The sequence below is a fragment of the Danio rerio genome, chromosome 7 (assembly GCF_049306965.1).
Source record: "Danio rerio strain Tuebingen ecotype United States chromosome 7, GRCz12tu, whole genome shotgun sequence".
In the NCBI taxonomy this organism is placed as follows: Eukaryota; Metazoa; Chordata; class Actinopteri; order Cypriniformes; family Danionidae; genus Danio; species Danio rerio.
In genome coordinates, this window is record NC_133182.1 from 1,126,557 (window position 1) to 1,154,348 (window position 27,792).

The window sequence follows — 27,792 nt, forward strand, 5'->3', positions numbered from 1 at the left end:
CCCGTCCCCTTCTTCCCGGAAGTGCTCAATAGGCGCATGCTGTCTTGGACGGCATCTTTCTGTGGCCGATCTGCGTGCGGCTTCGCCACTCCTCACCACCTGACGGAGCAGCCAGGGGGTACGAGACGATCCCCCGGATCGAGCGCACCATTGTGGTAAATTTATGTTATGGTTATTTGCCTCTCTCAGGACCAGAGCCTACACAGCCGCGGACCAGGCTGCTTTCGCTTTCTGTACCGCAACAGACTCTACTTTGCCTACCACCAAGTCAGCTGCGTGCGCCCTAGGAAGGACGATGGCCCCATAAGTGGTCCTGAAACGCCACCTCTGGCTAAACCTAGCAGATATGTGCAATCTTGACAAAGTTCACTTTCTTAACTCGCCTATATGCCAGGCTGGCCTGTTCAGCGATACCGTTGCTGAATTCACCTAGAAGTTCACGGCAGTGAAGGAGCAGTCAGATGCGATGGGCAGAGCCATCTATTAGTAAGACCGTAAGACCACTCCCCCAACCGAACCATCCACATCCACCACTCCTTGCCGAGGGCGCCCGCCTGCGGCTTCCAGACCAGCTCTGCCACCCCCGTCTGCGCCTCTGGCCAAGCGGCAGCGCCAAGCACCTTGCAGACGTCCAGCACCCCCGCCCCAGGGCACCATTTATTCCAGTAAACAGACCACGAAGCGTTCCTGAGACGGGCCATCCGGAGAAGAGGGAACTTGCTCTTTCCCCGGCGGAGGGCCGGGCTCCACATCAAATAACATCAAAGGCGTTTTTCAACAACCAAAAACTCAAAGAAAGAGCATTTTCCTCTTCCCCGGATGTGACGGCCCGAACACTGCTAGTCGGAGACTCTATGCCTTCCAGCTCACAGGATCAGTGCATCAATAGCCAATAGCTCGTGGAGTGCAGGAGAACGATCTCTTTTCTCCCACACTCTCAGCCCCTCCTCCGAAGTCCGAATATCTCGCCTCCTGCTCTCCTTTGGGACCCCAGCGCTGCCTGGTTGACCCCATCCACTCTGTGCTGCCCAACCGCTGGTACGCCAACGATCATGCGAATGGTCACCCTCAGCCCTTAGAGGGACACACGTTCCTTCAGGCCGGATTGCCTCTAGGACTTCTGGAGTCATACGCGCCTGAAATCGATGCGTACTGTTTATATCCTGGGCGAGCTCAAGCCCAGGTTGACCTGTTTGCTTCGTTTGAGAATGCCCATTGCCTATTGGTTCTTTGTTCCTGACCGAGGACTCTTTCGGCACGGATGCACTGGCCCACAGCTGGCCTCAGGGCATGCGCAAATATGCATTTCCCCCAATGAGCATGGTCGCACAGTTTCTGTGCAGGGTCAGAGAGGACAAGGAGCAGGTCTTGTTAGTTGCGCCTCTCTGGCCCAACCGGACCTGCATATCAGAACTCTCCCTCTTTGCGACGGCCCCTCCCTGGCAGATCCCTGTGAGAGAAGATCTTTAATCTCAGGGACAGGGCACCCTCGCCCAGATCTATGAAACCTCCACGTGTGGTCCTTAGACACCGCAAGTAAGGCTAAGGTAACCTGCCGATTGTGGTGGTTAACACCATCACTCAGGCTAGAGCACCCTCTACGAGGCATGCCTACGCCCTGAAGTGGAGTCTATTCACTGGATGGTGCGCTTCTCACCGAGAAGACCCCCGAACTTGCCAGATCAGCGTTGTGCTTTCTTTTCTTCAGGTTAGTCCTGAAGTGGAGGCTGTTGCCCTTTACACTGAAGGTTTACGTGGCATCATGACGCATAGGATGACTGTGGGAAGACATAACCTCATCATCCGGTTCCTCAGAGGCGCGAGGCAATTAAATCTACCCCACCCCCTTTCATGCCCTCTTGGGATCTTCCTGTAGTGCTACGCAGAGATCCGTTCAAACCACTCAATTCAGTATCTTTGAGATTTCTGTCCTTGAAAACAGCTCTGCAGGTCATGTTGACATCGATTAAGAGGGTTGGGGACCTGGAGGCATTTTCGGTCAGTGACTTGTGCCTGGAATTCGGGTCGACCCACTATCATGTGGTACCTCTCTAACAGGCATCTGTAGAGCTGTGGGCTGGGCGACACCACATACATTTGCAAGTTTTATAATCTTAGAGTGTAGCCGATTTTCCTCAAGGGTATTGGGAAACCCTAATGAATGAAGTTAGGTGTTGTAACATGCTTGCTGCGCCTTTCTCTCTAACACAGAGATACGTGAGCTTTCTCGCTTCGTCAGTTGAGTTCCCCACTTGGCGAACCCTGCAGAGTTCCTACGAGGCTTCCAGCACCTGACTCAGTGGAGGAGTCATGTGTTGGCCCGTTACATTGTTTGTATGCACCTTGGTCATCCCGCTATCTGGGTATAGATGCCTGCTATGTGCCTACCCCATATGCTCACTCAGCCACAAAGTAGTCCCCCCCTCTAGGCAAGCTTATGTCTTCCCACCCTGCTAACCATCTTTTCGTATGCGTACTCCCCCTTTTTATGGCTAGTCTATATGCTTTTTTGCCACCAGGTCTCCCCATTCGGGCAGCAGGTGGCTTCCACAGCGTTCTTTCTATCGGGACTGCATGCTTTCCCAACTTACTGTCATATTAAAAATTTCTAGAATTAACTAGGTGTATTTTTACGACTCCCTGAAATATATATCTAAACCAGGAACAGGTAAGTAAGGGCAAGGAGACATGCTGGAAGGCTGCACCTCTGGTCTTGCAGGTGTGCTCATACTGCAGCTTGGCATGCCCCTCACCAGACACATGGTAAGGTTCTTTCGTTATGACGTCTTCCATAGATTTCCCCATAGTCAAAGTTTCCAAATAGCACTGAATTTCCTCTCTTAATAATAATATTAGGACAATTTTAGAGTTAATTTGTATACTTTATCTCAAATGGTGTAAGAGTTTAATTCATTTAAGTGTTCACAGTGTATCCGATATTCTAAAAATATGGATTAAGTACTGTAAATAAAATCAACAAAGGCGTAACTGTAAAAAACAAAACTTGTGCATCATTCACAATAATATTTAGACAATTTTACAGGCAATTTGAATATTTTATTTCAAATGGTGTCAGAGTTTAAATCATCAAGAGTTTACAGTATATTTGAAATACTGAAAATATGGATTCATTACTGTAAATAAAATCAACAAAGACATAACTGTAAAAAACAAAGCTTGTGCATGAAAGACAATAATATTTAGACAATTGCACAGTTGATTTGAATATTTTATCTCAAATGGTGTCAGAGTTTAATTCATTAAGAGAATTACAGTATATTTGATTTACTAAAAATATGGATTTATTACTGTATATAAAATCAATAAAGGAATAACTGTAAAAAAACAAAGCTTGTGCATCATAGAGAATAATATTTAGACAATTGTAAAGTTGATTTAAATATTATATTTCAAATAGTGTCAGAGTTTAATTCATTTAGGGGTTTACAGTGTATTCAATATACTGAAAATATGGATTTATTACTGTATATAAAATCAACAAAGGCGTAACTGTAAAAAACAAAGCTTGTGCATCATTCACAATAATATTTAGACAATTTTACAGTTGATTTGAATATTATATGTCAAATGGTGTCAGAGTTTAATTCATTAAGAGAATTACAGTATATTCGATATACTGAAAATATGGATTTATTACTGTATATAAAATCAATAAAGGTATAACTCTAAAAAACAAAGCTTGTACATCATTCACAATAATATTTAGACAATTGTACAGTGGATTTGAATATTATATGTCAAATGGTGTCAGAGTTTAATTCATTAAGAGATTTACTGTATATTCGATATACTAAAAATATGGATTTATTACTGTATATAAAATCAATAAAGGCATAACTGTAAAAAACAAAGCTTGTGCATGAAAGACATAATATTTAGACAATTGTACAGTTGATTTGAATAATATATGTTAAATGGTGTCAGAGTTTAATTCATTAAGAGATTTACAGTATATTCGAAATACTGAAAATATGGATTTATTACTGTATATAAAATCAATAAAGGTATAACTCTAAAAAACAAAGCTTGTGCATGAAAGACAATAATATTTAGACAATTGTACAGTTGATTTGAATATTATATGTCAAATGGTGTCAGAGTTTAATTCATTAAGAGATTTACAGTATATTCGATATACTGAAAATATGGATTCAATACTGTATATAAAATCAATAAAGGCATAACTGTAAAAAACAAAGCTTGTGCATCATAGAGAATAATATTAAGATAATTGTGCAGTTGATTTTAATATTGCATTTCAAATGTTGTCAGAGTTTAATTCATTAAGAGATTTACTGTATATTCGATATACTAAAAATATGGATTCATTACTTTATATAAAATCAATAAAGGCATAACTGTAAAAAACAAAGCTTGTGCATCATTAAGAATAATATTTAGACAATTGTACAGTTGATTTGAATATTATATGCCAAATGGTGTCAGAGTTTAATTCATTAAGAGAATTATAGTATATTTGATATACTAAAAATATGGATTTATTACTGTATATAAAATCAATAAAGGTATAACTGTAAAAAAAAGCTTGTGCATCATTCAGAATAATATTTAGACACTTGCACAGTTGATTTGAATATTTTATCTCAAATGGTGTCAGAGTTTAATTCATTAAGAGATTTACTGTATATTCGATATACTAAAAATATGGATTTATTACTGTATATAAAATCAATACAGGCATAACTGTAAAAAACAAAGCTTGTGCATGAAAGACATAATATTTAGACAATTGCACAGTTGATTTGAATATTTTATCTCAAATGGTGTCAGAGTTTAATTCATTAAGGCGGTTTTACAGTGTATTAAATATACTGAAAATATGGATTTATTACTGTATATAAAATCAATAAAGGCATAACTGTAAAAAACAAAGCTTGTGCATCATTCAGAATAATATTTAGACAATTGTACAGTTAATTTGAATATTTTATCTCAACTGGTGTGAGAGTTGAGAGAACTGCGCTCCTCCTCCTGTAAGCTGTTTTAATGCGTACACCAACCCCACCCCTAACCCTACCCCCAGTGACATCACTCGTAGAAGAAGTGCAAAAAAGGTGGAGCTCAAGCTCCCCCTCGCTGGAGCTCAGCTCTCCTCAAATGGCTCTGCAGTGAGCACCACTTGGCCAAAATAACGAGCGATGCATTGATTCCTCGGTCATTTTCGGGATCTAGAGTGATAAAGGTTTACCAGGCATATATGACCATTCCATAACAATAATTTTGAGATAAAATGACTTAATACAAGTGTCACAGTAATGATCAGTCTACATGTTTTAATGCAATAACTCATTCTTAACCCCGTAAGACCTGACATATAAAAAAATAGTCAGAAAATTCACATTTTCTGGAACTGAGATGTTTATTAAACCATCTAGCAAAATTAAAACGGTCATATACATTTTTAAATGATATTTATTTTGTATCACATTTGATACCTCTGATGTTTGTGCTACTTTTTGATAACAACAATGATAATTTTAAATACAAAAAAAATAATTTTGACGAAAGAGAACCTTTCAGGCCGTTTATCTCTTTGTTTTTTTGTTTTGTTAAGCATTTTACAGTGTTTTATCATTAAACTTTGTGGTATGTGTTGTATTAATTTCAGAACACAGAAGTGAGAACTAGGGATGATAACCGTGTTCAAGGTTTACTGCGGTTTGGAAAAGTCGAGGTTTTGAATCCGCCAAAATGTTCTGCTATATTGTTCCTAAAATTTGTGTATGATTTTTTATTTAGTTTTTTTTTTAGGACAACAGTATCTCCAGCAGAAAACATATACAAATATACCACTTTTAATTGTAAATAAATCAGTGTTTTTAAAACAAATGAAGACAGCAGAGGTCAATTAATCTTTTCAATTATTCAGCCTGACATGTTCACTGCTCCAATCTATTATAACTCTTTAAAAAAAATAAAATATATTATTTTCAAAGGGGTAAAAAGTTTTATTTTTTAACCCAGACATTTAAAAAGAACATTTTAGAGAAGTAATCACTATACCAGGAAACCGTGATATTTTTATCTAAGGTTTTCATACCATCAGAATCTTACACTTGCCTAGTGAGAAGAGATTGCTGGTGCAGTGTTTTATCTCTGTCAGGTTTCTCCATATTGGAGAATGATCAGGGTCATGCCTTCTATCATTAAGGGCCTACTCACTCTATGTTATCCGTAGCGTGCCCAGGCCCGTTTCCCGGATCGTTTGAGAAGTGTGAGTGGTTGGAAGAGGTGTGCCTGAGTGCGGTTCACTTGGGCTTTGGTGCAGTGCACTTGTAGTGTGAGTGCAAAACGCGCCTGAAAACTGAAACTGAAAGCGAGACGTAACTTTAAGGGGCTGTTTCATATGGATTTATTAATCATTCTTACTGTTCAGTGAACGCAAACTGCCGTAGTTTATTAAAGACGCAAACTCCTCACTTCACTACAGCTGCGCGCCTTCAGCAGACCTCCTCATTCCTGCAGCCCGAGAGCTTTATGACTGTTTAAGAGTGCCAAAAGTGGCGGATCTGTTCTGCGAAATATCTGACTGAGTGTCCCCACATCCCTAAGGACTGTTTGGTGAAATATTTGACGGCATATCACTACATATCAAACCACTGACATGATATAACTAGAGAAATCTCCACTGTGCTGTTAAGTGAGAGCTTTAACTGAACAGCGCAGCAGCGATGAGGTAAGCGTGCCCAGGCCTAATTGTAGTGTGAGTGCGGGCCATCAGGGGAGACGGGAGAGGGGACAAGCGTGCTTTGGCTCGGTTCGAGGCAACTGTACCTAGTGTGAGTACGGCCTAAAAGGCACACCGCAGCTTGACCTTTTATGTTTATGTAGATGCCTAGGACTTTCTCAATCTCTTTGGCATCTGTGTTTATAGACTTGCCATCTTTGAATATATTGTGCAGGTTTATTTGTTCTCCAGTGTCCTGTAGTATTTCATCAGCAGCAAACTATTTCAATACTGTCCATATACAGAGTGCAGAGTCCATATTAATAGATGGCAATTGAAGTGCCATAGAGCAGTTAGGGGAAGATGATGAGGGGGATGGAGTCCTCAGGCCATGCATGATGATGATGGTCATTCAGACAGCTGTGATGAGGAAGATTATCAAGAAAAAAGTTCAGACAAGAAGATGAGGTCCCAACAACACAAACACAGAACACAGTCAGAAAGCAGTCGGTCTGAGTCCTCTGTGTCTTCCTCAGCAGATGCAATGAACTCAACAAATGTACATGATATTGTAGAGTATCTGTATTCTTTCCTTTTTGCATTGCCATTGCTGACTGCTCTCTGACTGTGTTCTGTGTTTGTGTAGTTGGGACCTTCTGTGCTTGTCTAGACGACACTTTCTTCTTGATAATCTTCCTCCTCACAGCTGCTTGAATGACCATCATCATGCATGGCCCGATGAGTCCATCCCTCCTCCTCATCTTCTCTCTGCCATAGACTACTATGCTGATGACATTTCCAAGACGCTTTAATTTTTCTATCATCTTCCTCTATTCTTTTTGACACCTAAAAGTACACGTAAATTGATCAATATAGTTTAATGATTATGAATTATTGTAAAAATACCCATAACGTATTTTAAAATGGTATTTGTCCCCTTTCCCCCTCGGCCTGCACTCACATTGAGTGATTAATAAATCCATATGATTAAAAGTCACGTCTCATCTTCAGTTTCGGGCTCAGGCGTGTTTTGCACTCACACTAAAAGTGTATACACACACACCCAATGGCTTTTTAAAAAACGTATTTGCCAAAAAAAAAAAAAAAAAAATCAGAAATGGCTCTTTGCTGAATAAAGGTTCCAGACCTCCGGGAATATTCCCTCAAGAAACTTTAGCAAAGTCTCTCTAGTTGACTGTTGGTCTTGTGCATCCGCCATGCTTGTGGTTTGTTTACACTTTTTATCCATGATTGTAGTTCTAACTGAATTCACATCTAAAGCTCGGTGTATTGTGGGTAATATTAGTGGTTAGAGTACACACACTTCTAATTTCGTTGAGCGTCCAGGAACCTTTAGCATACTCTTTTCAGCATATCACAGTGTGGGACACACTAACTCCATTTCCCAATACTAATTAGGACGGGGGGCAGCATGGAGGCTAAGTGGTTAGCACTGTTGCCTCACAGCAAGAAGGTCACTGTTCGAGTCTCGGCTGGGTCACTTGATGTTTCTGTGTGGAGTTTGCTTGTTCTCCCCGTGTTGGCGTGGGTTTCCTCCGGGTGCTCCGGTTTCCCCCTCAGTCCAAACATATGCGCTTTTTGGGGAACTGATCAACTAAATTAGCTGTAGTGTATGAGTGTGTGTGTGAATGAGTGTATGGGTGTTTTCCAGTACTGGGTTGGGGCTGTAAGGGCATCCGCTGGTGTAAAATATATTGCTGGAATAGTTGGCAGTTCATTCCACTGTACTGGCCACAGATGAATAAGGGAGTAAGCTAAAGTAAAATGGATGAAAGAGTGAATGAGTTTAGGCCAGATCTGGGTGAAACAGATGTCTTCTTTTGTGTTCAACTGTAGAAAGAAACTCAAACAGGTATGGAAGGAATGGAGAGAGTTATATCATTTTCATTTATAGTGAACTGCCCCTTTAAATCTAAATTGCACAAGATAAACTTCTACCCAGGTAGATTCCATAAAGCAACATGCCTTACTTCATCTTATTACACAGCTGTCTGAAATACTTGATTCTGATTGGTCAGTTACGACAATCCAAAGTCTGTTATTCCCAGATAACCACCTCTAAATAACACAGACTTATCCGGGAACTGAGAATCACCTTGGCCATCAGTGAATGCATTCAAATCCATAAACTTCCATCTACATTATTACGTGTTTGCTTGTCTGTCACACCACAGTTTTTGACTGTTTGATGGCATCTTGAATGAATAATATGGAGGGTAGTGACTATTTTAATCGAGCTAGTTTAAGTCAGTCAGCTGGTGGCTGTTTGGCGCTACCTAGTGTCTGAATAATGCGCAAATAAGTGTATGCTCCATCAGCTGTTTTTGTTTCTGTCAGCTGTCAGCGTTTAATTAAGTGATAAATGAACTATTACAGCTCAGAGCAATGCTTTGCGTCTCATCTTTATGTTTTGTAACAAGTAGCTGTGTAATAATCAGGATAAAGTACATCCAAGATCCTGTTTTCTCTGAATAAAGCCTTCAGTCTCATACAACAGTGCTGCACTTCACATCACATCTGATTAACCTGTCTGGCTTTATTCTGAGATAACAACCTCCTGGATCTACTTCATCTCCAACATAAAGAACATGCAGGTGTAGATGTGTGATCTCTAAGGCTGTAGATGCAGACTGACCGCTGTGTGTTTGTCCATCAGTGTCGTTCACCGCCAAGGTTCCTCCTGGTCCTGTAGTGGCTCATGTGGGCTCCACAGTTATTCTGCCCTGCTGGATCTCTCCGGCCCAGAATGCTGAAGCTCTGGAGATCCGCTGGTACCGTCATGAGGATTTCCGCTACACTGTGCTCTACTTCCAACATGGCAAGATACAAGACGAGCAGGAGGAGACCTTCAGGAACCGCAGCTCTCTGACACCACGCTCAGATCTGTCTGGAGGACTGAAGGGTGGAGATGTGTCTCTGCAGCTGGAGAAGATCATCATTCAGGATGAAGCTTTATTTCACTGCTACGTCAATGGAGACAGTGACTACAGCAGTGCAGAGCTGGAGCTGAAAGTCACAGGTGAGGCAGAACCTTGCATGCTTTTTTTGTGTTTAAACCCTGCAAACATGTTGCTAAAGTTTACTTCACTATATTGCAATTGACCCTTTGCAAAGCCCCACCCCCTTTCTCATTGTAAGACTAATTTCAGTACCAGCTATAGCGCTCATCTATCAATTTGTACACTCCCTGGGGAAATAATGAATAATTTCTGTTTAAATTACATACTGACGTTTAGACATGAAGATCTGCATCAAGCATGCACGGGAAATACTGGGGATGTGGGAGTAAATACAAAAAGAGCTAAAGTCTACAAGAATAGTGATGGGAAATTAATATTTCCTTAATGTTCTTATTCGAGAGAGGGTGCTCAATGGTGTATAGTGTACCTATCACTATACTGGAGCATTAGCACACACCACTATACTAGACCAGTAGGACACATCACTATACTGGAGCATTAGGACACATCACTATACTGGAGCATTAGGACACATCACTATACTGGAGCATTAGGACACATCACTATACTGGAGCAATAGGACACATCACTATACTGGAGCATTAGGACACATCACTATACTGGGGCATTAGGACACATCACTATACTGGGGCATTAGGACACATCACTATACTGGAGCATTAGGACACATCACTATACTGTGGCATTAGGACACATCACTATACTGGAGCATTGGGACACATCACTATACTGGAGCAATAGGACACATCACTATACCGGAGCATTAGCACACATCACTATACTGGAGCATTAGGACACATCACTATACTGGAGCATTAGCACACATCACTATACTGGAGCATTAGGACACATCACTATACTGGAGTATTAGGACACACATCACTATACTGGAGCATTAGGACACACATCACTATACTGGAGCATTAGGACACATCACTATACTGGAGTATTAGGACACACATCACTATACTGGAGCATTAGGACACATCACTATACTGGAGTATTAGGACACATCACTATGTAACAACTACTTTTTTTGAAGCTACATTAAAGAAATTGAGAGACCACAAAACAACTTTCAGAGATTCATGTGTATTTAGAATAAATGTATATGACAGCAGGTATGAATAATTATTGTTACACACTGGGGATATGAAATGATCAGCAGTCAACTCATTAATGATCACTATTAGACAGAAATAAGCACTCGATAAGTGTCTCTCATTGAATCCAGTATTTATAGCAATCCAAAAAAAGATACCAACAGTCCTTAAGTGAATCACATGAAAGATCAAGTTCAGCAAACAGTTCATCAATGGCTGGCCACGGAATCAGTAGGAAAGTGGATGGAAAAAGTCTGTGGATATGAGGATGGATTGTCCAGGTCCTGTTTTGATGACTTAAAGTGGATACCAAAAAACCCTCTGCATATAAACAAACATACAATCAAAACCTTGCCAACACCACACAAAACATATGTACAAAACCGAAATATATACAAAAAAAACAGGCCTACTTACATCTGAGATATAAGAACAAAAATGTTCCTCAAATAAGGGCAACAAACAACAGCGCAGTGAAGAAGCCTTTCCATGTGCTAGGCACCATACTTCCTACCTACTGCTTCTTCTCTACCTCCTTTTAAGCAGATTGGAGACTTACTACCTAGATCGCCCTCTAATGGGTGAGATAGCTACTACAGGTAGAATTTTCAAATAGTAACAGGAAAACTGTTACACACCCCTTCCCCTAAAGAAAAGAGTTATACAGTTCCATAAAATTCCTTCAACTTTTCCACATGGTAAGTATCACATTGACTGGGTTTATCAAGCATTACCACTCTGTAGTTGACATTATTTACCTTTTTTACAATTTTGCCAGGACCTTGCCATTTCGGAGCTAATTTGGCCATAAAGGAATCTGCAGCTCGAGACAGAGGGTGTGTGAGGATCCAAACCAAATCTCCTTCCTCAAAGGACTTTGGTTTTCTACGTTGATTGTAGTATTTTCCTTGTCTCTCTTGTGCTTGGCTGGTCTTTGCAATCACTTGCTCAAGGAAAGCTTTCTGCCTTTCAAGGGTGTTATATGCTAGATGGTCTGGATTAGGTGGTCTCTGGATCAGCCTGTCTAGAGGACCCTTCAACTTACGTCCCAAAGCAACTTCAGCTGGAGTGAAACCCGTACTTTCCTGCCATGCTGAGTTAATGGCATACCTGAACTCAGGGATCCATTTATCCCAGTCCCGGTGATTGTCATGGACATAAGAGGACAACATTGTTTTTAGGGTTCGGTTTATCCTCTCAGTTAAGTTGGTCTGCGGATGATAGGCAGTACTGAGCTTCTGAACTACTCCCCATCGCTTGCAGGTCTCATTGAGCAATTGGGCTGTAAATTGAGGGCCGCGGTCAGAGACGAGATATGCTGGAGTTCCCCATCGAGTGAACATCTCTTTTGTCAAGATGTTAGTTATGAGGTGAGTTTTTGCAGATCTTAAAGCAAAAAGTTCCACCCACTTGCTGCAATAATCCACAAAGACTAATAAGAATTCATTCGATCGATTACTTTTTGGGAAAGGACCCATTAGATCCACTCCCAGCATATAGCCAGGCTCTACTACGGGTGTTGACTGCAACAATCCAGACAGTTTCGAGATTCTCGGTTTATATATTTGACAAGTCTTACACTGGGTGCAAAAGCTCAAAACATCCTTACGGACTTCAGGCCAATAGACACTGTCAAGTAATCTCTTCAAGGTTTTCATCCTTCCTAAGTGTCCACTCAGTGGATTTGAATGGGCGAAGTGTAAAAACTGTTCTCTCAGTGATGCAGGGATGACTAGTTGGTAAACACACCCTTGATCTTTGTTAGGCACCCTGCGAAAGAGGTAGTCATTCTGTACACAATAAGCAATGCGGCTGGAATCTGTGGTGGCTTGCTTAGCTGCTTCCCATAGAGCTTGCAAAGAAGAATCAAGCTTCTGAGCTTTCCCAATTTCATCCCAGCTGACTGGCAAATTAGGATCAGTCTTGTTAGCCTGGCAGATGGCAATATGACCTACAACCTCTTGCCCTGGTATACCTCTGGATAGGGCATCAGGTACCACATTGCAGGACCCCTTACGGTACTTGACCAGGAAACTGAAACATTGTAGTCGTAATGCCCATCTGGTTAAGCGTGAAGATGGTTTAGGGTTATTGAAAACCCAAGTCAGCGCAGAATGATCCGTCAGTACTTCAAAGTTTCGTCCTTCCAAATACTGCCTCCACTTCTCTACAGCCCACACGACCGCAAGACATTCCTTCTCTGCAGTGGAGTATGATTTTTCTGCTCCATGTAAAAGACGTGAAGCATAGGCAATGACATGTTCTGCACCATCAAAATCCTGTGTCAATACAGCTCCTAGTCCTATGTCACTGGCGTCAGTCTGCACTCTAAAGACTTTGGTGAAATCCGGGGGCATTAATACTGGTGCTCGTTGTAGTGCATATTTGAGATCATCAAAGGCATTTTGACATTCAACTGTCCAGTTCCAGATTGCATTCTTACCTTTCAGTGCATACAATGGAGCAGCTCGCTCTGAGAAGTGAGAAATGAACCGATGGTACCAACTAGCAAGACCTAAAAATCTCTGTACCTCTTTGAGATTTTTTGGGACAGGAAAATCCTGAACTGCTTTGATTTTAGTGTCTTCAGTCCGTACTCCTTCCTCAGAAACAACATGTCCTAGGTAAGTAATGGTCCTCTGCAACATAGAACATTTCTTGAGATTGAGTGTTAAACCAGAGTCTTGCAATTTTGCAAAGAGTAGCTTGAGATGTTGAAAGTGATCTTGGATGGTTTTTGAGTAAACCACAATGTCGTCAAGATAGACAAAGCAAAACTCTCCAATGTAGTCTCTCAGAACATTGTTCATGAGCCTCTGAAAGGTTGCAGCAGCATTTCGCAGGCCAAAAGGAAGATGAAGAAACTCATATTGGGCATTTTTGGTGACAAAAGCAGTCTTTTTGATGCTGTCTTCATCCATTTTTACCTGCCAGTAGCCAGATTTGAGGTCTAATGTGCTAAATATGGTTGCTCCATACAAGGACTCAAGGATATCCTGAATTTGAGGCATTGGAAACCCATCAAGAGGAGTCTTGGAGTTCAAAGCTCTATAATCAACACAAAAGCGGGTACTGCCATCTTTTTTAGGCACAAGTACAACTGGTGATGCCCATGGAGATACAGAAGGTCTTATAATGCCTTTGTCAAGCATTCTTGCTATTTCCTCATCTATAAACTTCTGTTTGTTGACTGGAACAGGATAGGCCTTCTTTCGCACAGGAATTTCATCAATTGTATGGATTTGATGATGAATCAAGTTGGTTTGACCTAAAGTTTCAGTGCATACAGTGGGCCAATCAAGCATCAGTCCTTCTAGTTGACGTCTATGGGCTTTAGAGACATCAGCTCGATCCACTAACTCCTTTATAATGGTTAGATCAGTAGAAGGCGTTGGTATTAGAGGTAGTGCAAGGTGCAGACTTACTATTGGTGAAGGGGAGGAAGAGGTGAAGGAGTGGATTACCCCATATTCTTCAGGTAAAGAATAGGAAGAATTTCTAAAATCGACTGTGATTCCAGACATCTTCAAAAATTCCAGGCCCAACAAAACAGAAAAAGCCAAGTCACAATCTTTCATTACATATGCTCTGATAGGATAGTCATGTCCGTGGATGGTAGCCTGCCAAGCTATCTTCCCCAAGGCTGATTGTACACATCCATTTGCAAGAGAAAAGGACTGTCCTCTACTCGATTGCAAAACTTCATGATTTGACTTTAGTCGTTTCCAGCAGGACTCTTGAATTAAAGAGTAAGTGCTCCCAGTATCCAGAATTGCTTGATATTGATGACCTTTAATAGTTAAGGGCAATGTTAATGTGACAGGAGATCCTTTACTGCTATCAGAACATACAGCTATGTGAGGGTTCGACTGTCGGCCCTTAAAAAATGTATTACCCTCAGTGGACTTTGAATTAGCTTCTTGGTGCCTCTGTCTCCAAAATGATCTTTCTTCATTGATATCTTTTTCTATAAGTGTTCCTACACGTACCAACTCATCTACAGTAGTTACAGTACCTCTTAAAATGCTTGCTATTCTTGGGTTACAGTTCCGTAGTGTCGCTTGGAGAATCTCACGCTCTGTCATGGAAGGTTTCAGTCTCAGACATAATGCTCTGTACTGGTAGGCAAATGTTCGAATACTTTCATCAACCCCTTGTTTCCTTTCTCTGATCCTTCTTTCCACTTCAACATCATGATCATCTGCTAAGAAAGATTGAAGAAAAACAGACTTGAATTGTGTCCATGTTCTTACCCTCTGCTTCTCGGCTACCCACCAGTCTTTAGCTGTGTGTGTCAATACAGAAGGAAGCATGGATATGATCTCAGAGTCATTTAAAGGTTGTACAGCCAGATATTCATCACATCGTTCCAGGTATGTAATAGGGTCTTCCCCATCTAAACTCCCAAATTTTGGAAACTCTAGCTTGATAGGAGTCTTAAAATGTACAGGACGACAAGATCCATGGTCTAATATGGTGTGGCTGAAGTGTGGAGTAGACGTTGCACCCCCAGAAGGCTGGATTAATGATTTCAATTGTCCATCTCTCCGTTTCAGGCAATCCATAATTGCTTGCCCCAACTCTTGAACCTTTGTTTCTAAAGTATCTTTCACTTGGGTACACTCCTTCTTTAACATGGTAGATAACGAATTCTCGAGCTGTTGTACATCTATGGGGTGATCTTGGTACTGTTTTAGCATGTGCTGGACCTGACTCTCAATGACAGCAATCCTATTACTTTGTTCATTCAGCTGATGCTGAATGTCTTTAAAACGAACATCAGAGGAATTTTCAAATGCTTCAACTCTACTTTCAACTTTATGCATTTGTGTGGCCATAATCATTGTTAACAAGCTATCATCATCTTCAATTGTAGGAGGTGGAGGAGGTAACAAAGAATCATCAAAATCCCCTTCTTCTTGTTCACCAATTTCAGGTTCATTTTCCAAGTACAAGCTAGCGAGAGAATGAATAAGGTCTTGAATAGGCTCTCGATGAGTAGTGAAAGGCTCTGAAGAATAATCAGGTAACAAAGAATCATCACCCTCTGTCTCTTTAGCCAAGGCAGCCATTTTGAAGCTACTAAAGCTCTTCAAATAATGTCAACTTTAGAATGCTGAAATAGAGTGTAATGTTAGGACTTTTGAAATTATGGCCTCATAGACACATTAACAAAAACATGACTCAAAGAAAGCAGAATGTATCTCTCAAGAATTCAATCAAATTTTGTCTTTTGTTCGGGCGCCAAATATGTAACAACTACTTTTTTTGAAGCTACATTAAAGAAATTGAGAGACCACAAAACAACTTTCAGAGATTCATGTGTATTTAGAATAAATGTATATGACAGCAGGTATGAATAATTATTGTTACACACTGGGGATATGAAATGATCAGCAGTCAACTCATTAATGATCACTATTAGACAGAAATAAGCACTCGATAAGTGTCTCTCATTGAATCCAGTATTTATAGCAATCCAAAAAAAGATACCAACAGTCCTTAAGTGAATCACATGAAAGATCAAGTTCAGCAAACAGTTCATCAATGGCTGGCCACGGAATCAGTAGGAAAGTGGATGGAAAAAGTCTGTGGATATGAGGATGGATTGTCCAGGTCCTGTTTTGATGACTTAAAGTGGATACCAAAAAACCCTCTGCATATAAACAAACATACAATCAAAACCTTGCCAACACCACACAAAACATATGTACAAAACCGAAATATATACAAAAAAAACAGGCCTACTTACATCTGAGATATAAGAACAAAAATGTTCCTCAAATAAGGGCAACAAACAACAGCGCAGTGAAGAAGCCTTTCCATGTGCTAGGCACCATACTTCCTACCTACTGCTTCTTCTCTACCTCCTTTTAAGCAGATTGGAGACTTACTACCTAGATCGCCCTCTAATGGGTGAGATAGCTACTACAGGTAGAATTTTCAAATAGTAACAGGAAAACTGTTACAACTATTACAACCACATCACTATACTGGAGCATTAGCACACATCACTATACTGGACCAGTAGGACACATCACTATACTGGAGCATTAGGACACATCACTATACTGGAGCATTAGGACACATCACTATACTGGGGAATTAGGACACATCACTATACTGGAGCATTAGGACACATCACTATACTGGAGCATTGGGACACATCACTATACTGGAGCATTGGGACACATCACTATACTGGAGCAATAGGACACATCACTATACTGGAGCATTAGGACACATCACTATACTGGAGCATTAGGACACATCACTATACTGGAGCATTAGGACACATCACTATACTGGAGTATTAGGACACATCACTATACTGGAGCATTAGCACACATCACTATACTGGAGCATTAGGACACATCACTATACTGGAGTATTAGGACACATCACTATACTGGAGCATTAGGACACACATCACTATACTGGAGCATTAGGACACATCACTATACTGGAGCATTAGGACACATCACTATACTGGAGTATTAGGACACATCACTATACTGGGGCATTAGGACACATCACTATACTGGAGCATTAGGACACATCACTATACTGGAGTATTAGGACACATCACTATACTGGAGCATTAGGACACATCACTATACTGGAGCATTAGGACACATCACTATACTGGAGCATTAGGACACATCACTATACTGGAGCATTAGGACACATCACTATACTGGAGCATTAGGACACATCACTATACTGGAGCATTAGGACACATCACTATACTGGAGTATTAGGACACATCACTATACTGGAGCATTAGGACACACATCACTATACTGGAGCATTAGGACACATCACTATACTGGAGCATTAGGACACATCACTATACTGGGGCATTAGGACACATCACTATACTGGAGCATTAGGACACATCACTATACTGGAGTATTAGGACACATCACTATACTGGAGCATTAGGACACATCACTATACTGGAGCATTAGGACACATCACTATACTGGAGTATTAGGACACATCACTATACTGGAGCATTAGGACACATCACTATACTGGAGCATTAGGACACATCACTATACTGGAGTATTAGGACACATCACTATACTGGAGCAATAGGACACATCACTATACTGGAGCATTAGGACACATCACTATACTGGAGCATTAGGACACATCACTATACTGGAGCATTAGGACACATCACTATACTGGAGTATTAGGACACATCACTATACTGGAGCATTAGGACAGGTTGACTGTCAATCATACTACCTGCAATGGCTCAATTTATTGATTCTCCTCATTTGAAAAAAATCTATATGTTGTATCATGTGTGAACATAGCTAAAATCTTGCAATCCTAAATCTAACATTATTCACCATTATTTTGCCAAAGCTAAGTTTTAAAATGAAGAAGTAATGGTGTTACTGAAGTGTTTGTGTGTTTGTGCTGGTCTGATGGTCTGTCTCTGGTGGTCCAGCTCCAGGGTCTGCTCCTGTCCTCTTCCCCAGGCCTCTGGATGACGGCCGGCTGAACGTCAGCTGTAGCTCCAGCGGCTGGTACCCCGAGCCAAACATCACGTGGACATCAGACCAGCGAAAGACTCTGCGTCCTGCAGCAGTGTCTCTCCATCGGGCAGCAGACGGGTTATTCTCTGTCCACAGCTGGACCACCGTCTCTCCATCAGACGCTCAGCTGGTCTCCTGCTCCGTGTCCACCACAACTGGAGAGTCCAAAGAGGGAAAGGTGGACATACAGGGCTTTATATCCTCAGGTTAGACAATGTACACCTAATGATTAAAGTTGCTGGATATATGAGGTTATCACACAGAGGAGCAGTAAACATTTCTAAAACTTAAAAAAGCACATTTAATGTACATTCTGTGTAAATACAATTAACTACAATTAATACAAAGCATCTTGCTTTTAGCTCCTCTGTTTAGCCACCATGTGTTGGAATTTTCCTTGGTTTCTTGAAGACTTTAGTAGGGGTGCTGGAAGGTTCTTCATCTGGGGACTATGTTGTCCTGCATTGTTAATGACCATGATACTTGGAAAAATTAGATTAAGAGGAACATGGGTGTCCATCAGTGCATATGGCAGCAGGGCTCCCTAGGTTTGGGGTCAATGATCAACTTTGTGGCTGTATCATCTGATCTCTGACCATATGTCTTGGACACTCGAGTAATGAAAGTCAGGTGGTGAGTTGGGTGTGAGGAGGGCAGATAGACCTGGCAGGTCTAAACGTGTAGTGAGGGTCCTCCTGGAAAGGCTATCTCGGGTACTGGAAAAGAGGATCTGACCGATGGTTGAACCTCATACACAGGAGGAACAATGCAGGTTTTGTCCAGGTCCTGGAACACTGGACCAGCTCTATACCCTCACTAGGGTGCTCAAGTACTTGTGGGAGTTTGCCTGTCCAGTCTGAATGGGGTTCCTACTCTCATGACTCTCATGATGGTTTTCCTATGGTCATGACTGAAATGACAAGACTTTGGATACAAGTGGCCGAAATAAGTTTGTTCTGCAGGGTGGCAGGACACACCATTAGGGATAGGGTGAGGAGCTCTGTCCCCCAGGAGGAGCTCAGAGTAAAGCTGCTGCTCCTCCACATCCAGAGAAGACCCAGGATAGGCTGGAGGGACTACGTCTCTCGGCTTGCCTGAAAATGCCAGATCTTGGGGTTAGAGACATAGGCTGCAGACATGGAAAGCGACTGGTCCATGTTCTCCAATTCCATTGTTGAGGAGACAATGATGTGAGAAGCTGTGCCTGTATGGCCTGCGGTGCCTGTCGTAGCGACAATCAATAAACCCTGTGTTGGACACCGGAGGTAAGGGATGCTGTCAAGCTGAAGAAGGAGTCCTACCAGTGTTGCCAGATTGGGCGGTTGTGAATTTGATTATGCGGGTAAAAAATGGCATTGGCAGGTTGACAAAATTTAGGCAGTTTTGAAATGTAACTTTTAAATCACTGTGTGATCCTTCTCCATTCAGTTAGTAGTGACCAGTGCATAGCGCAAACTACATGGGCCCAGCTGCAGGAGGAGGTGAAGGAAAGGTTTATGAAAATCTGACTCCTGGACAAATCCGACTCCCCTTCATGTGCACGAGCTTCACACAGCACCTGCAAAAGCCACAGCGGTTTATCATGACACGTTTATCGATCATTTTTCCTGCAATTGACAGCAAGTACAAACACTGAAGCGCTGTCTGATTAACAAGCAGCACCTAGTTATGATCAAAAGAATTTAAAGCGCCACATGGGATGAATATATACGGGTTATGGTTATGATGTGGTTCTGTGACTGCTGTATGGTTAAAATCATGAGGTTAGTTAAATGAAATTAAATATTAATCTAATGTTTTTGGTGTTTTTTGTGCTTGGGCGGGTTTTGGACAGCTTTTGGGCTGGAAAAAGTCAGTTATATGTTGCAACACTGAGTCCTACCAGACTGAATATGGGTACCAACAGGCCAAGCATGCTGGGCAAACACTTGGGCATTGGAAGAGTTTAGAAAGACTATGGAGGAAGATGTAACGGGGAGACTGACACGGAGGGATCCATTATGCAGTATTATTAAGTCACACTTACTCAACATACAACACGCACGAATGTGCGAACATACAACAATCACAGCAATGAAGATAGGGCTGATGGTTGACAGACACAGAGTGATTACCAGGCATGGGTCAGAGGCAGGCAGCGTGATTCAGAGTCCGTGTAACAGGCTTTGGTCGTGGGCAGGCAGAAGGCAGAGCAGAGTCAGGAAACGGGCTGAAGTAGTAACCAGCAGATCAGGCAGGATAGACCGCTCAGTAATGCTGGCCGGGGCTAAACAAGACTTCGCAAAGACTGTGTGAGTGTGAGCTGCTTATAATGGGTACGTGGGTCATTAACGGAATGAAGATCAGGTGCGCTGGATCAGAGTGAATGGATGACGTAATGTTTAAAAGTCCGGAGATGGTGGCCTCTGCTGGCCAGCGAGGGGAGTGACTGGGGCAGAGTCGGTGACAGAAGACTACTAGTCAGCCACAAAGAGATTCTGGCAAACCATCTGGTGCCTCAGGAGGGGGAAGCAGCTTATAAAACATTATCTGTTTATAAAGCAGATGACATTTTATAGTGACTTATATAAAATCACTAGATTACTAGATAAATTACTTACATTAAATGACTAATTGATATAGTTTGTTTCTCTTTGTCAGATTCTTCAGACCTGTGGAAGCCTCTGTTCTTAACTCTCCTCATCTGTGCTCTTCTGGGCTTGGCTGGACTGATCCTCTACAAATACAGAAACATACTAACAGGTCGGTTTTGCTAAAATATTTATTATAAACAGAAAAATCCAGTTCTTGATTCTGATTGGTTAATTCATGTTTGAAGGGGCTTTAAAATACTTTACAAACACACAGCTGTGACTGTTGCTTGTCAACCGCTCCACTATCAGCACTGAGCCAAAGAAACTCTATTATTAACTTTATTTTATTTTGTGAAACATTGCTATGTAATTGAGATAACTGTTTTATAAGAGCGTTAATCTCTGTGAAGCTGTGGTTTGCAGTGAATTTATAACAGCAAAGGGGATGTATGGCTCTGCTCTGCTCTGCTCTGCTTTGGGTCAGCAGCTTTTAGCCTTTTTAAATTCACCGTGAGCCACAGTTTCTTGGGGTTTTAGTGTTGATTGTTTACACATCCAGCAATTGTCATCTCATGATCATTTTTAATTTGCTTTTTAGGGAAGAAAGCAGCTGGACCAGGTGAGCATTATTCCTCAATGAACATCTAAACAAAGTTAAGAGCCGGCTCAGAATAAGCCGGAGGTTGTATTATAAAATAAATAAATATGTTAAAGCTGAATAATGATGCAGCATTACCTGATGAGATCACAAAAATGGCATGCTTCATCTTTTACCCATGTATATACATTGAGGTTTATGTGAAAATCCACATTTACCTTGTAAAATAATGGCATGAGTTTTATTCTATGATATTTCTGCAGCATTTTACAGTACAAACAATTAACAATTTTAATGCAATCCAGTATCTATTTTAAACAAACTTTAAAGAGTAGAAGAGTAATTTGTCCCTGTAACACTGCCTGAAGAGGTTAAAATACACGAGTACTTGTATAACATGTAAAACAGTACTTTTACACACATGAGCAGGACTTTTCAGTGTGCAATCATTACCTCAGAAATGACCTTTCACCCTGAGCATAAGGTAGATCATAAATATCTGCCAGAGATTTTGTCTTTCTGCCTGGATGGTTAAAGGTGTAGATTAATGTGGTCTACAGAGTCTTTCAGTTAATGCTGTGATCAGTCTGGTAATGAGTGACTCCTGACAATCATGTTTCTCTATTTGCAGATGGTGAGAATCTACCTGTGCAGGAGAGAAAAGGTGAGAAGAGATGTTTGTTTGCACCTCTAACTATATTTATTATTAGAAACTGTCACTTATTTTACATTCATACACACATATAAACTATATTGACTACAGGATACATAGAAGTCCAGATGTCTGACAACGCTTACGAGAATGCTTCAGGTTTGTATTTTTATTATATTATAATAATTTATCATAAATAATTTTAGTCAGCATTATCAGCATCTTGTGAAACAGAATTGAGAAAGCCTGAACTTCTGTAAGTTTATTTAATGTCAAACATGAGATTTACACAATTAAAACGGCTTTAGATCTGCACACTTCGAGTAAGTCACACAGAGAAAGAGAACGAGAGAGGGATATTATGTGTGTGTATGTCATGGGCATATCTAGTAGCTTATAGTAGCGTGTTCACAACCTCTTCACATATCATTTTTCAGCATATTGCTATGGTGTTTGATACTGCTGTGTTCTCCAGAACACATAGGAATAAAGTTGCTATGGTTACTGCTAATGTTTGGGGGAAGCTCATTTATTTTGTACTGTGTTTAAAACTTCCAGGAATTTCCTGTGCATTAAATAATAAATCGTGGTTTCATTTAAGCTGTGTATGCATTATTAGTGTCCTTAATCTTAGTCACCGACAAAACTACAAATATAAAACTTGATGCTTAGAATGGTTTTAAATGAAAGGTCAACAGAAAGTGAGCATTTCCACTATTCACCCTCTCTCCACACAATCACCTGTCAAACAGGAAATGCACACCTTTAAATATCTACCTGCACCCATGTGACCAAACTTTCGGTAAAGCAAAATTCAAAATAAAAGTCAAACATTATTATTTTCTAACAATTTATTTGCAGTTTAATTAATTGTGTATAATAGTTCAATCATCAATTATTTCTTACTTAATGCATAAATGTTATATTTAAAAGATTATTATTTTTAAATTATTGATATATTTCTTTTTATTTCAGTTCCAGTAGACATGAATATAGAAGACCTGAGGAAACATGCAGGTAAGACATCTCAGTTGGATGTTGGATCACAGTCTCAACATGGATGCTGTGAATTTTATCTCATATCTACAGAGATTAATGTTGTTTATTTCCCTCACAGAGCAGATCACTATTGATCGTGAGAATATATCTCCAGATCTGACGGTTTCTGGTGACTGTAAATCTGTGAGGGACAGTCCAAAGTATCATCACACTGCAGAGGAGTTTCCATATCAGTTATGTGCATTTGGAGCTCAACAGTTTACCTCTGGACGACACTACTGGGAGTTAGAGCTGGCACTTCCACCAAACCCTCCTAAACTCTCCTGGCTGATTGGTGTGGTGAAACATAAACATTTTAGTGGAAAAGACAGATCTGCTTTAACTCCATCAAGGGGTTTCTGGTTTCTGTGTTCAGATGGGGAAAATGGCTTTAACACAAACACTGATCCCCCAATAACCCTGTCCATATCACCGAGACCTGAGCGACTGGGAGTTCTGCTAGATTATGATGAGGGTCTGCTGGAGTTTTACAATGTTAAAGAGAGGAAACATCTCCTGAGCATGCACACTAGATTCTCTGGCTCAATCGTTCCTCTGTTTAATCCTGGTGTAGGCGATAAAAGTCCACTCAAAATAGTAGACTGTCCAGTAGAGGAAGATTCACCTGCAGAGCTCACTGTACCTTCACAGAGTAACTGCAGTGCAGAAAACATCACAGAAGCCTAACTGAGAGGCGGAGTTAATAATGAAACCCCACCCCCCAGTCAATATTCCATTTTTGTTGGAAATACTTCATCATACTCAAATACTTTCGTTTCATCCAGACTTTACATTTTGACATCACTTTATTTAGGTTATACCTTTAAAATATTTTGCAGATTTTTATTTGGGGGGGGGGGGGGGGGGTGTTGTCGCGAACTGAAGACTACAAGACTAAAAAGGGCATGTGCACTGCACAGGTTGAGCCCTAGTGTGCACATGCCTGAAGAAGTCCATTAGCCTTGTCATCTGTCATGCATTGGTCTACTTTTAAATACTGGATAGTTTTTGACCAAATTTTGTTAAAGAGCAAAGTTAAATAATTTCTACTTTAATAGTGAAGAGATCGCGATTGTAAACAGTCTGAGCACACGCGATGATGATGAGAGGACTCGCAGTTCATTTGAAAAAGCCTATTTAAGAGCTCGCTTATCTGTTTTTGACTGCGCTCTTATATTAAAATAAAGCACTTGCGACATTATCAGAAATACCTGCATTCCCATGCCGACATTCAGACTGTGTTTAGAAGAGTGACAGGGCAGAGGAGAGTAAACTCGCTGTCGGAGAAAAGACAGCGAAACGTGTGTGTAGATCATCGAAATGGCAGGAAATGGCAGGACATCTCTATAGTGAAATTATCCGAGGAGCATTATTCCAATAAAACATTTGTTTTTCAGTTGTTATTTTTTGCCACTGTAACACAGAAAGACATTTGTCCCGCCCTTAAGTTTCACGCAAATCTAGACAAGGTCGACTGTGACTGGTCACTTTTCATGTTAGTCAAATCACCGCTTTGGAAACAAGCGCTGTGATTGTACACTTCAGGGGACAGCCAATGCTGATCACATCGCTGTTATCATATGCATCAAAGGATTTAAAGTTTTAATTTTTTCTTCCATTATTCAGCAATTCCTCTGCGTGCCACTAGGAGGAAGCCCGCGTACCACAGTTTGAGAACCACTGCTGTAATGCATTCAGTCGCTATTTTATACTATGTTTTCTATATGATGACATGCTTTATGTAAACACTTTTCTGAGTAATATTGTGCATTAATTGGGTTATATTAAAAATAATCATTTGAATGAGTGCAAATTACTGTTTCAGTGTCAACACTTCATTATGTGTGCAGACACCAGTACATGTCAGGGCTGGGCATTGAGTAACTGCACATCTGAATTTGATTCAAAAGCTGGTGAATTGATTCTTTTCCAAATTTGATTCATTTGATTTACTGAAATCTGAGATTGGGTGGCTCAGTGGTTACACTGTGTCACTGGTTTGAGTCTCGGCTGGGTCAGTTGGTGTTTCTGTGTGGAGTTTGCATGTTCTCCCCGTGTTGGTGTGGGTTTCCTCCGGGTGCTCCGGTTTCAAAACTGATTGATGATAAGCAAGAAATGCATGATTTAGAGTAAACTGATTCATTATTTAAATGTGATGGGGAACATTGGGTTTTATTACTAAATGTTGTTTTACATTTTATTGAACATTTTAAACCATAACAGAGCTGATGATAGCAGAGTTTAAGGGCTCTATTTTGATGGTCCATGTGCAGAGCACAAAGCGCAGGGCGCAAACGCTTTCAGGACATGTCAGAACGCATTTTTGCTAATTTAAGGACGGGAAAATGCGCTTTGCGCCGTGGCGCATGGTCTAAAAGGGTTGAGTTTATTTTCTTAATGAGTTATAGGTGTGTTTCGAGAATAAACCAATTAGAGTCTCATCTCCCATTCCCTTTAAGAGCCAGCTGCGTCACGCCAAGAGCGCATTTTGACGTAAAGTAAGTTCACTTTCGCTTTTGCTCTTGGATAGGGAAACCTTTATGCACAGACATCAATTAGCCTATAAATAATTAATTTTGTTTGTTAAGCGCAAAAATTTGTTTAAAAACTATTTCTAAATTCAGTTCTAATTTCCAGCAAACGAATAAATGAATAATAATAATGAAGTGTGCTCAAAATACCGAGTTATATCCAAATAACTCAGCTGTGCCCCATATGGTCTAAAATTTGACAGGTGGGCAAATCTAAGCTTGTTTTTAATCAAACAAATATAAATATGGATATAATAAATAATACTGCTAATAATAACAACATTATACAAAAGCAAATTGAATGAACTGAAAAAGCCTCCCGAGATGAAGAAAGTAAGGCAGTGGTTTTTAAATCTTCATGTAGGGTAGAAATTAATATGTTTTTTACTATTTTAATCATTTATATTTATATCCTGTATATATCCTTATTTTATATATATATTTTTATATAAATATTTTTCATATGTAAAGATATTTGCGTATTGCTAAACTACCAAATGACTGTTGCGCCATGCCTTGCGCTACATTTTACATTGCGCCAGGTGTATGATAGGGCCCTACATGTTTTTTAGTTTGATTTCATATTAGCGAGGAAACATTGTTTACTAGAATGTAGAGGCAGATGCAAAACTACTATCAATGCCGAATATATCTGTTTTAAATATTTACAATTAATAATTTAACTTACTAAACACAAAAAAGGTGAAAATTAGACTAAATGTTTTGCAGATGATTGAAGCTGAATGTCTGATTCAGGGGATGGAGACAGTCATTAATAGGAAGTGTGGAGTCTTTAAGTTCAGTTTTTGTCAAATAGTTTTTAAATGCAGGCATTATTTTAGAGATAACTTAAGATAATTATTCATTCATTTATTTTCTTTTCACCTTAACCCCTTTATTAATCAGTGGTCGCCACAGCGGAATGAACCGCCAACTTATCCAGCATATGTTTTACGCAGTGGATGCCCTTTCAGCTGCAACCCAACACTGCGAAACACCCACACACACTCATACACTATGGCCAGTTTTGTTGATCAGTTCCCTTGTACCGCATGTGTTTGGACTGTGGGGGAAACCGGAGCACTCGGAGTAAACCCACGCCAACATGGGGAGAACATGCAAACTCCACACAGAAATGCCAACTGACCCAGCCAGGACTCGAACCAGAGACCTTCTTGCTGTGAGGCGATTGTGCTACCCACTGCGCCACCGTGCTGCCTGTAATTTGAGATATAATGTGTTGTTATTCTAGAACTGCTTCTGCTTTTGTAAATATTTAAACAAATGTGGTTTAACCTGATAAATGTTCACTGTAAGCCTGTGATACAGCAGAGCTTAGAGTACATCATCACAGGAATATGACCCTGAATATTGATGGATCAACACTACAGTGTGTAAAGCAGGAACTTTCATTATAAAGCATGTGAAGGCAGCTATAGCGGAGGTGAAATATTTCATTTATATATTTTTTTTACAGCGATTTCATGTCAAATTCCTGTGATGAAATAATAAATGGGGTCATTTTTGGGTAAAAGTGCTCTGTAAAACACTGATTTTTCATTATTTACCATGATTGAAATAGTGTTTCCTTGAAATGTACTTGCATACTTTACTTTTTGTATCCTTGTACTGCATGTCTATTATAAATCTGTTGTTTTAATAAAGGTAAAATGATATGAAATGTTTGCAGCTGTATTTTATAACCACAACATGCTGACATCAATCTCTTTACACTCACTGAGCATTAATTTAATGCATCTCTATTAATCAGGAGTTTCAGTGTTTGCTGATAGCATATAACATTTAGCACAAACACAACAGGAGTTCACCTGCTCACTGTAAATGAGAACATGATTGTGTGGCTCTATCTAGTGTTTATCAGGGTTTGTCTGGTGTGTGTTCATTGTGTGTGTCTGATTTTTGTTTTTAATGAGTGTCAGTAGAGAATCTGTTCAGCATGTACAGTTGAGGTCAGAATTATTCGCCCCCCTGTTTATTTTTTTCCCTAATTTCTGTTTAACAGAGAGCAGATT

At 40.4% G+C, this 27,792-nt stretch overlaps 3 protein-coding genes across 6 annotated transcripts in view; 1 reads left to right on the forward strand and 2 right to left on the reverse strand.

The window, feature by feature from the left end:
- cabz01076234.2 overlaps positions 1–26,851 on the forward strand; it is a 31,653-nt gene extending 4,802 nt beyond the window's left edge. Inside the window, exons 2-9 of one of the 4 annotated variants that reach the window (NM_001423719.1) lie at positions 9,387–9,749; positions 18,280–18,573; positions 21,008–21,109; positions 21,539–21,559; positions 22,170–22,202; positions 22,302–22,349; positions 23,166–23,207; positions 23,308–26,851. In NM_001423719.1, coding sequence (NP_001410648.1) covers positions 9,387–9,749; positions 18,280–18,573; positions 21,008–21,109; positions 21,539–21,559; positions 22,170–22,202; positions 22,302–22,349; positions 23,166–23,207; positions 23,308–23,915 — 1,511 coding nt within the window. In that variant the 3' untranslated portion in view covers positions 23,916–26,851. Of the gene's footprint in view, positions 1–9,386; positions 9,750–18,279; positions 18,574–21,007; positions 21,114–21,538; positions 21,560–22,169; positions 22,203–22,301; positions 22,350–23,165; positions 23,208–23,307 lie in introns of all 4 variants that reach the window. The other 3 variants (XR_012382262.1, NM_001423720.1, XR_012382263.1) reach the window with 3 other exon arrangements.
- alpk1 (alpha-kinase 1) overlaps positions 1–27,792 on the reverse strand; it is an 859,942-nt gene that overhangs the window by 495,716 nt on the left and 336,434 nt on the right. The gene's annotated exons all lie outside the window — the stretch shown is intronic.
- The window catches only part of si:cabz01076231.1, a 758,238-nt gene that overhangs the window by 23,830 nt on the left and 706,616 nt on the right, over positions 1–27,792 (reverse strand). The window lies entirely within an intron of this gene.